Raw genomic sequence first — 12,029 nt, 5'->3', positions numbered from 1 at the left:
TCAGCACTGCCATCAGTCTCAGGATCAGAAGAGTCCTGTCTCTACCTCAGTATCTGGTTCTGAATGTGGATGTGAGTTCCTGCCTGGTTCTGCTCCTCCACAGTCCTCTCCATCAGCTTCTGTTTCCATGTATTCAGTTTGTCTTTGATGAAGCTGTGAGGACCGAGCCTCCTCTCCATCATCTTCTTCACACTTCACAGGGACAGAAGTGAACAGGAACTTGATATCAGTCTCCTCCAGCCCTTGAAGCTGCTCTCCCTCCTGACTGCTCCACAGTTGCTCCTGTTCCTCTTTAATGTGTGGGGGGGCTTTGTGTCCTCCTGGTCCAGACTGGAGCCCCTCTCCTGCTGCTCAGGGGGAACTGAATCTGAATCTTTACCCACCGACACCTGCTGGATGTCTGCAGGAAACAGCATGAAGCAGACACATTATTGACTAGGCCTGAAACGATTCCTTGAGTAACTCAAATAATTACATTACTAAAAATCCACGATGCAAAATTCGTTGCATCAAAGCTTTCGCCTAAGCAATGTAACTAACGTACCTATTAGCGCACAACGGATTGAGACTTCTTTGGACACAAGATGGCGTGGCTTACAAATTAAGGAAGAGAGCGAAAATAGGGAGATAATACTAATATATACTAATTAGGGCTGTCAAACGATTACATTTTCTTAATCGTGATTAATCATTGAATTTCTATAGTTAATCGCGATTAATCGCATGTTTTATCACATGATTAAAATTCTATTATTTTGCATTTCAGAACTGTTTTTAAGTACATATTAACAATGGAAAGCAATTATTACCAGTGTATCTTGATTGGGAATCAAATGAATGCAAATAAGTGACTTTATGAACTTGATTTTAAGATTTGTATTTGTTTATTATATATTTAATCTAGTCACACATTTGAATCTAGAGTCAATATTATGGTTGGGTGTCGTAAGGCAGGGAATAATAGGACCCAAACACAGAGAAAGCACACAGGCAGGCAGAAGTTTTGAGCTTGAGGATTTAATTAACAAAAAGCGGCAGTACAAGGACTGGAAAAATACAGAAAAACACGGAGGGAAAAAATACCAAAAAAAGCACAAGGCTGAAACAAACTGACAAAATACAAACTAGAAGAACGAGGAACACAAACTCATGCAGACAGAGGGGGACACAGAGGTTAAATATATGAGGTAATGAACAAATGAGGGACAGGTGATACAGCAGGTGAAACACATCAGGGCGGGGCAGGACAATCAGACAAGGCGGGAAACATGGAAAGCAAAACTAGACAAGACAAGATAGAACACAGACTGTCAAAATAAAACAGGAAACAGAACAGGAATGCACAATACAAACAAGAACACACAGCTAAAACGGAATAAACAGAAACACAATGAACAGGGGAATAAGGAACAGAAATAACAGGAATATACAAAACCAGAGAACATATACAAAACAGGGGCAGAAATATACAGAATAAAATATACAACAAGAAACATACAGAAATAAATAATACAGGCAACAGAAATGAACAAACAGGTAACAAAAATGACCAAAACCGCAACAGTTGGGTATTGTTTGGTTTGGATACCGGTGCTGAAACGGTACTTTTAAAACGGTACCGGTGCCTTAACGGTGCATAAACTGATACCTTTTAAGAAAGTTAAAAAAAAGAAGGGTACTAAACAGTTGGCAACATTAAAGAACGGCTTGTTTATTGCTAAGGCCATATCGTCAAAATGAAATGTTTAATAATAATGTAATCACTATAACAATAACTTATTTCACTAGTAAATAGCTGTTGAATGACAAAAACAACCACCAGATGGGAACAGGGCATTTAACAACAACTTTGAATGCACCATGAGGCTGTAAATTACCAGTTTCATTGAACGCACCGTCTGTGTTTTTCCGACAACGGCAGCTGCAGATTGTTACATCCCGGTGGTGAATCCTCCACAGTGAAATACAGTCACACTTTACACCGTTTAGCGTTAGCTATCAGCATTGTAACCGTGTTTAATCCAGCTACCAGCTAGCGGTAGGCTAACGTTAACTGCTGTCGAGTATAGTGTTAACTAGCGTCACGTGCAGCGATGTTTCTGTTGCCTGTAACGTCTGTTTCAGAGCATCAGAGAGAAGTGCAGGCATAGCAGTGGCACCAGAATGAGGCACCAAAATCCGCGTTGCTATTCCTGCAGCAGCAGGATGTGTTACGAGGAAGTACGGCAAAATAGTAGCCTGTTAGGCACGACGTAAAGCCGAGTGAAGTGAAAATAAATTAATAAATGGCGGCATGCGATTAATACGATTAAAAAAAATTAATGCATTATGCTCGACCCCAGGGCTGGACTGGCCATCTGGCATACCGGGCATTTTCCCGGTGGGCCGACGCACTTTTGGGCCGAATCGCCGCTATAAATAGGCCTTTTTCTTTTTTTTTGTGCCGCGCCGGCCCATAAAGAACTCCTAGCGGCCCATTGGTTAATTTTTTTTATTGGCACTGGCCTGACCCAATCAAATCCAGGAACCCCCTTCCCCACTCCGGGCAGCAAATTTACGAATCCCACTAGGGCCACGTCTCCCGGCCCTGAGACACGAGCTGCAATAGTTATGCTGGAAGTTTAGCATCCACATTAAAATGGACGAACTACCACCAAAGCGCAAGGGAGGTGTAATAGCTGCTTCAACATCAGCATTACCTGAAGTAGAGGAAGGAGGAGAGGTGGCTGGCTATACAGAGAAGCAGAAACAACATCATGACAGGGAAGAAGCCGAGGAGGAGGAGAGTGACCATGACAGGGCCATGGAAGCGAGTGAGGAAAAGATGGAAGAGAGAGTAGTTGACAACGTGGTAAGGAGTAGGCACATTAACAGGGACTCTCAGGAAGGGAGGGAGGCTGTGTGTGGCTGTGTGTGTGTGTGTGTCCGTGCCCGCGTGCGCACACGTTATGTGCGCCACATGTCATAACGACAACAAGCAGTTTGGCTGTAACATTAAAGTTAGTGGCTGTCAGGTAACCTAACTGCTTAAGCTTACATTGAAAATGCTAGCGGTTGGCCTGTTGGCTAGCTGAAAAGTATGTGTGATCTATAAAATCAGTGTTGATACAAGCATCAATGTTCCTTGAATTGCTTAATTAGCTTCTCTTGTATTGGTGTTCTTTTCCAGGGCATATACTACTCCCACCTTTATTGTAGCTTTTGGGAAGGGTTATGGTTATGATTATTGTATTCAGCAGGCACTTTTGTCCAAAGCGACAAAATATGAATCTTACAATAGTTAAAATTAACAGTAAACAGTTTTTAAAGTTGCTAAGCCAATATTAAGCAACATAGTAATAATAACAATAATGGCAATACAATATCAAATATCAATAATAAAAATACCATAAATATACAAATCATAACTCTAAGTATTAATTAATTATTTAAGTGTAAGATCAACAGATAAGTCTTGAGACCCCTCTTGAAGGATCCAAAACGATCACTTGAACACAGAACCCTAGGCAACTCATATCATAGAATGCACGCATATTTTAACTGTCTGCAGGGAATGTGTCTGACCAATCATGGGGGGTGTGGGCCGCCTGGGCCAAAAATGCCAGGGCCAATTTTTTGTCCCAGTCCAGCCCTGCTCGACCCTTAATCGCATCGCGATTAACGCGTTAATGCTGACAGCCCTAATACTAATACTTACTTTTAAGCGGCAAAAACCCTGAAAACTCTGTACAGTGTCTATTGTAAAATGCAACTAGCTTACCACAATAGCATGGCGTCAACGCTACTGCATCTCAGTAGAAAACATCCAGTCTACTCATCCATTCCACGGAACGAACCCGACACAAGGTAACATTAAAGTCTGCTGCTCTCTTCCACGGCGCTGTTTTACACAACAGCAGGTTACTCTGCAAATATTTCTACAAGCAAGCTAAAACCAAAGTTGTTTTGTAGTTTGTAGCCTAACTGTTAATGTCTACGGGTTTGCTACGAATCTTGAAATTTGGACAAATTATTGTAAATTTAGCTGCTGCCGGAGACAAACCAGCCCCTCCCTGCTGGAACGGTAAATCCACGTGGCTACTTAATATGCACCTGAATGACATCATCGAAACCTTCACTCAGTGAAGTTATTAGCTTTCTGAAAATGTGTCCCCCAGATCAGTGTAGTTGAATAGCCTCGCTGTAAGCTTTGTACAGTCATATTTATCTGTGCTTAAGGCCGATTTATGCTTCTGTGTTACATCGACGCCGTGGCTACGTACATAGGGACGTGGAGACACCGATCCTACGCCGGACCGTAAGCCTGGCGTCCACCTCTCAAAACAAATTTAACTACATGTCACTCGGCCATGGCTTGGTTGGATTGCGTTGCATTTCACTATATGTCTTGTCCTGTCTATGCCCCACCTGTCTATTGTATATCGCATTGCCCTTTTCTGCTTTTTTTGCACAATGACAATAAAGTTTAATCTAATCTAATCAATTTCCCCCGACTCATTTCCTGGTTCTCCTTCTCCATAAACATGAAATCAAGGAGAGGGTTAACTTTTCCTGCCACAGATTTCTCACCGTGGTCAGAAAGAACAGGGGAGACACTTTGTTTCTCTTACTATGACTCGAGAGTCACTACTCACTCTGAAGATAATCACTGTCACTCTCTCACTCAACTCAACTAACCCTAACCCAGGTTTATCTGGACACTGTGGGTCCATGAAGAATACATACGGGTTCTGGTGCTTCCCTCCGGTTGTATCTGACGAACGATGGGACTGAAGGAGCGGAACTCATAGGGAACACATGATCATGGTCGGAGTGTGTAGAATCATGACAGTTAAAAACTAATTCCACCAATACTCTATAAAGGTAAACGCCATTAGATGGCCTGTTGGTCTTTGGTAGCACATATTGTCTCATGTGTGCTTGGCACAATACATAACATCTAAACCAAGTTTGTTGCTGTTTTTGAAGTTTGTCACCTTTTTTTGAAGGTTTTGTCGTTTGTTTTGACCTATTTTTGCCTTTGTTCCTTACTTTTTTCCACTGTCTTTTTTTCTTCAAAGTTTTTGTCTCTTTTTTTCACATTTTTTGTTCTGCTTTTTTCAAAGTTTTTGTCACTTTTTTCAAAGTTTGTCGCTTATTTGAATTTGTTGTCACTTTTGTCGCCCTAGTGTTGCCTTCCTTCTTTCTACTGTTTTTTTTTCGAAGTTTTTATTACTATTTTCGACCTATTCTTGCCTTCCTTCCTTCTTTCTACCATCCTTTTCCAAGTTTTTGTCTCCTTTTTCCATCAGCATTTGAATGTTTTTCAGGTACAAGGCTGTTGTTTAGTAAATCTATCGCTGACATCGCTGTATTGTTCCTCTTTATACAGACTTTTTTCTCTACCAAAAATTAGGTTAGGGGGTACATGACTTAAAAAAACTGTTCAAAGGGGGAATAATATTGAAAAAAGCTTGAGAATCACTGGACTAACTGGTGTCTTCTTTTCTAAAACCTACTTACTTTACGCCAGCCTTTGACCTCCAGGTCTCACCTCCTGTTCGAGACTTATTTGACCAATAACTCACAAAATCTATTTTTCACATGCATCATTTCGTTTGATCATGTAGTTCAGGTCTGACATATTTAACTCCTCTGTTATAAAATATTTAATAGATTTATGTTACCGGTGGTAGTTTCTCAACAAACCTTATATACACAAAATAACACAAGTGCTCTGATATTTTAAAGTAATTCAGATTAAGCTGTCTTCTTTCCTTCTGTGAAGACCAAGGAAACTCACACTGTAGTTGCTGATATCTAACACTAGAGGGCAGTATATTAATACAAAAAGCCAAAGGTTTAGTTGAGCTGTTAAGATTGTATGTCTCTCAAGTTGTAGCATAAAGCAGTTTTAAATAAAACAGAAGATAAAGAAGGGGCCTAAAATTGAGCCATGGGGCACACCACATATGATTTCCCCAGCTAGTATAAAATACAATTTTATAGTATAGTATAGTATAGTATAATCATTTATTGTGATTGTGATAATCATTTATTTATTGATTATTTATTTTTATAACCCCTGGAATAAAATAAATAACTATGCCTATGATATGCATCCTGAAATGAGGCAATAACTATATGAAAAATAATATAAATATATAGGCTATATGAATTATGTTATGTTCAGCAAAAAGAACATGTATTATAGAAATCAATGTCTAATATATTTAATATTAATTATGAGGATAAACGTTTCATAAGCAGTATTAATAAATAGTACACAAAATGCAAGAAGGCTAGGAATTTGAAATTGCTTAAAACTATCACAAGATATTCATATTTGGGCTTATAATAACGGAGTGGCATATATACTGTGTATATATATATATATATATATATATATATATATATATGCTAACGTTAACTGCTGTTGAGTATAGTGTTAACTAGCGTCACGTGCAGCGATGTTTCTGTTTCCTGTAACGTCTGTTTCAGAGCATCAGAGAGAAGTGCAGGCATATCAGTGGCACCAGAATGAGGCACCGAAATCCGCGTTGCTATTCCTGCAGCAATATATATATATATATATATATATATATATATATATATACACACAGACACACAGTATATAAATAGACTCTAGATTGTCCTTAAATCTAATTGTTTTATTACTGCTTCTAAATGCTAAATAGGGGGGTTAAAAAAACCACAAAAACTTTCAGGTTGGTGGACTGTTAGGAGGGAAACTGTGTGCGTGTGTGTGTGTGTGTGTGTGTGTGTGTGTGTGTGTGTGTCTTCAGTGAACTGTATCAGTCTCTGCAGTAGCTTCCAGCTGCAGCAGTCAGTTCAGTTTCTGTTCAGTCTGACTGAGGGAGGTTTTTGTACAACGCTTTTTCACTGTGTGAACACATTCTGACTGTTGATCCAATGAATACTCTGACAGTAATAAACTGCTGCATCTTCAGCCTCAACTCCACTGATGGTCAGAGTGAAGTCAGAGTTTGTTCCACTGCCTGAAAAACGACCTGAAATCCCTGATGCTCGCTCATTAACAAATTTAATGAGCAGTTTAGGAGCTTCTCCATCTCTCTGTTGGTACCAGTACAAAAGTTGTTTTCCGATATTCGAACCCCAACTTGAACCGGTCGCTACGGCAACATCTTCACTGGTCCTACAGCTGATGGAGACGGAGGCTCCCCGAGCAGAGCTCACTGCTCCAGGCTGAGTCACTGTGACCTGACCTCTGGACTCTGAGGATACAGAGACAAAAACATAAAGCAGCATCACGATTTAGTCGGCTTCATTTCAGAGGGACGGATGTTGATAGAGGAGAGGAGTTTGATTCTCTGGACTTTACCTGTGAAGCAGCAGCAGAGGAGAGTCCAGATGAGGACGGAGATCAGAGTCATGTTTTTGATGAGGAGGATTTCTGGGGCTTCTGTTGTCATGAAGGACAGCTGTCAGTCATCCAGTGTTCAACTCTCAGGACTATAAACTCTCCCAGAGCACTGGAGCATGGTGCTGCTGATGCAAAGTGGCTCTCTATGGAAATGCTCAGACTGACTCCAACAGGGAGTTATTTCAAACATTTTACTGACATGTCTTTTCTTTAATTTTTAATACTTAAGACTTTTCTTTCACGTTTCAAGTTATTAAATAAAATGTATGCATTTAACACCTCCTCTGAGACTTCATTCAAGATCCAATACAAGATAAATGCACAAACAACTTTTCAAGCAGTTGTTACAATTTAGAGAGAATTACAACCCAGAGGAGGGAGGTGACCTTTGTCCCCAGGGCTGTCCAGCTCCTAAACTCCCAGCCCCGAATTGAAAATTATCAATAATTGAATATGAAGTGAGGACCTGGTATTTTATGTGATGGACTTTGGCTGCAGCAGGTGACATAAGTAAGGTGGTGATCTGACCAGAAGGGTCTTGTTACAGTTTTTGCCCGTTGCTTGAACACATTTTGCAAAACTTGGCTCATTGTGTCAAAACTCTACACACAAGCAAATAAGACACAACACTGGGAAACTCTGCTATCAAAACCTAACGATCCTTTGTCAAAGGAGGTCAAATGTCACTCTGATGACAAAATGATACCCACTTGCATCATATGAATACACTTTCAGATCAGCAGCAACACACTAGTCTACTTTATATAAAAAACTGCAGTCTTTTGTTTTCAATATTTTTATTCAGTTCCACAGAGGGCATGTTTTCACAACAACCAAAAAATGAAATACTGAATTCAAAATCATTACATTACAGTAGTATATTTTACAGTACAGTAAATTCAGTAAAATCAAAAATAAAACAAACAATACACTACTGTAAACACAAAACACAATTGTGCGCAAGTGGGCTTATGGATCCTGCCGTCTGTTGGGTTCTGGCCACAGGATCTCATCAACATCACAAGCAATGTCTTCTCTCGCTAAGCATCGGGGAAAATATCCCCTTGTGTGCCGAATCCATCCCTGGATTCCTGTTGTCTCACCTCAATGTCTTACTTAAGAGGCATACGGGCATGTGGTTGGCGGTCATATACGCGCCATCTCCAAGCGGAAAAAAATTCCTCTATAGGATTTAGAAATGGCGAGTAAGGGGGCAAGTACACAACTTCAAATTGATCATGGTTGGTGAACCAGTTCTGGACCAGAGCAGCCCAATGGAAACTAACATTATCCCAGACAACAACAAACCTGGGCTGCTCTGGTCCATCCTGTATAACTGCATCATGAAGTGCATCTAGAAATGTGATTATGTGTTGCGCATTATAGGGACCCAGTTTGGCATGATGGTGCAGTAGCCCTCGAAGACTTATGGCAGCACACAATGTGATATTTCCCCCGCGCTGCCCCGGGACGTGCACAATTGCCCTTTGGCCAATTATATTACGTCCCCGTCGTCTGTTTTTGCTAAGGTTGAATCCAGACTCGTCAATGTAAATACATTCATGCGGCTGGGCAGCTCCATCCATGTCCAACAAAAAATACATATTGTGGATGGCTTTACTCAAAGCACACACCTACACTACTACACATACAGAACCGACCCACCCCAGCACACAGGTACCTGTGTAGCTTTCTGAATGTATCTATGTGGTACTAATCCAGTGGTACATATTCATCTGTTACTGGACTGCACCCATTCTTTATTGTAAATGTAAAGGACTGAAACACTTACCTGTACATATTCATGTCGAAGTTCTTTGACCCTGACACTGTTCCTCTCAAATGGGACCCTGTACAATTGCTTCATGGTCATGTTGTGCTTTACCAAAAAAGTAGTGATAGGTGGTATAATCCACGTCTGCATAAACTTTAATGTATTTTCATATTTCATATATTGTAATGTGTTATTGAAAGGTTCTAGGTAAAAGTTCAGAATGATGTTATGCAGTCTTATGCGTGAGACGCTGGATCCGATCCAGATGTTGGTATAGGAGAATAACAGACTAAAGAGGCCCTGATTGAACAGCTGTCAAGATGTGTTATGTTTTCTGTCATTCTATAGCTGAATAACAAGTTTAGGCACAGTTAACCTATGACCTTTGGTGAGGCCTACATGAAAGTTGTGTTTTGTAGAATATGAGAATAACACAGTTGTTATGATGAGATCATGTAAGAGTTTCCAGATGTAAAGGTTTTCAAGATCTATAAGACGGTCGGGTTGAGAAAGAGTCGAAGAGAGTACTTGGTCTGTGCCATGCTGCATGTACCTTGTGTTCTCCCTCATGAGAATTTGTTCAATATTGAATAAAGCTGCATATACTCTGAAATCATCGAAGTCGTCATCTTTGCGCATCTCCATCATCATTTCCAGAGAGCACCATCTCTCAAGTAGAACTACTGCAATCTTGTAATGGGATAGAAAAAACCAACTAACTGGAGCCAAAAGGACCTGTGGTCGGAGAAATGTTTTTTTTCTATTTTTTTTAATCATTTGCACTTGACACAACCTGCACTTTGATGTTTTAATTTGCTTTGTTTTTTTAAATCGTTTTTCTAACTGCTCTTTAATGTTTTATGTAAAGCACTTTGAATTGCCCTGTTGCTGAAATGTGCTATACAAATAAAGCTGCCTTGTCTTGCCTTGCCTTACCAAGATGCGTCTGATAGTTGTAATGCTTACTCGATTTATGTTGTTGAATACTTGCCTATCTGCAAGTATTTGTTGCTGTAGCTGGTGGAGACGGATTGCATTGTTTGCTCTGACTAGGCTCACTATGGCAAGTTCCTGCTGTTGGGTGAACAGGCGTTGGCGTCCACCCCCAGTAGGTCTTCTAGCCATTCTGTAGAAAAATGCAACCACAAATTGTTCTCGTTTGCTTCTTTTTTACAGTACTGTGTATACTGAAGTTTACTGTATTTACCATACACAGTACTGAAACATCTCAACACGTTATCACGGTATGTTTCACAAAACTACCACTTTTGTTGGAAAAGGAGCATTAGCCACCCTGGAATACAATACATGTGATACAGTAACGTGATATGGTACAGTACTGTAAATACTCTAGATACAGTCTGAGTAGAGTAGAGAGTTGAAGACATACCGGTTTTCCAGTCGGAATGTCCTTATTATGGATTAAAAATTATGGATGAAACTGTGAAAAGGCTTAGATTAGGATGGACTCTGCCCAGCTTCCCTCACAGTCAGGCCATGATTTATGACATGGTCCACCAAAGTTGCTCTTACGTCATCCGAAATAATGGTCCTTGCGTGGACAATCTCTCTATATAGAGACAACTCTTATAAGTATGAAGTTTGAACGGGATAGTTTGTTTAGTGACATGTACTGTAATAATTGTGTCCCAGAATTATGTTCATGACAGTGTGAGTGTTTCAGCCACTGAAATTTTTTTTTTGCATTGCAGATATGCTGTATCAGTGTCTGGACATATTTAATGTGGTGTGTGGAAAATATGTTTCCTATAGAGGGAATTTGGTTAGTGTCTGTACATCAGTGGAGCTGACTCTGCTGTTGTTGTGATTTGAATGTTCTGATTGGGCTTCTTCACTGGAACTGTTCTCTTCATTTGAGGAAACGTTCAGGTTGTTGAGGTGGACTGTTTGAACTTTAGGAGGAAATCTGGTAGAGACATGATGAAAGCTGTGTGTGTGTATGTGTGTGTGTGTGTGTGTGTGTGTGTGTGTGTGTGTGTGTGTGTGTGTGTGTCTTCAGTGAACTGTATCAGTCTCTGCAGTAGCTTCCAGCTGCAGCAGTCAGTTCAGTTTCTGTTCAGTCTGACTGAGGGAGGTTTTTGTACGACGCTTTTTCACTGTGTGAACACATTCTGACTGTTGATCCAATGATAACTCTGACAGTAATAAACTGCTGCATCTTCAGCCTCAACTCCACTGATGGTCAGAGTGAAGTCAGAGTTTGATCCACTGCCTGAAAAACGACCTGAAATCCCTGATGCTCGCTCATTAACAAATTTAATGAGCAGTTTAGGAGCTTCTCCATCTCTCTGTTGGTACCAGTACAAAACGTTTTTCCCACTGTTCGAACCCCAATTTGAAGGCGCTACATAAACATTTTGACTGAGCCTACAGCTGATGGAGACGGAGGCTCCCCGAGCAGAGCTCACTGCTCCAGGCTGAGTCACTGTGACCTGACCTCTGGACTCTGAGGATACAGAGACAAAAACATAAAGCAGCATCACGGTTTAGTCGGCTTCATTTCAGAGGGACGGATGTTGATAGAGGAGAGGAGTTTGATTCTCTGGACTTTACCTGTGAAGCAGCAGCAGAGGAGAGTCCAGATGAGGACGGAGATCAGAGTCATGTTTTTGATGAGGAGGATTTCTGGGGCTTCTGTTGTCATGAAGGACAGCTGTCAGTCATCCAGTGTTCAACTCTCAGGACTATAAACTCTCCCAGAGCACTGGAGCATGGTGCTGCTGATGCAAAGTGGCTCTCTATGGAAATGCTCAGACTGACTCCAACAGGGACTTGGATTACTCTGAGGATGCTGTTTCTCTACGGATCAATCACTTTATCAGAGGATTGATTCAGAATGTGTCAGGAAGC

At 40.7% G+C, this 12,029-nt stretch overlaps 1 gene segment (V, D, J or C); it reads right to left on the bottom strand.

Moving 5' to 3' along the window:
* Positions 1–3,786: 3,786 nt before the first annotated feature.
* On the bottom strand, positions 3,787–11,824 carry LOC116064136. The segment is given in 3 exon segments: positions 3,787–3,833; positions 11,281–11,625; positions 11,733–11,824. Coding segments are annotated over 3 exon segments (459 nt in total).
* Between the last annotated feature and the right edge of the window lie 205 nt (positions 11,825–12,029).

The sequence above is a fragment of the Sander lucioperca genome, chromosome 16 (assembly GCF_008315115.2).
Source record: "Sander lucioperca isolate FBNREF2018 chromosome 16, SLUC_FBN_1.2, whole genome shotgun sequence".
Taxonomy (NCBI): Eukaryota; Metazoa; Chordata; class Actinopteri; order Perciformes; family Percidae; genus Sander; species Sander lucioperca.
The sequence above is the reverse complement of the archived record's forward strand: the minus strand, read 5'-3'. Positions and strand labels throughout refer to the sequence as shown.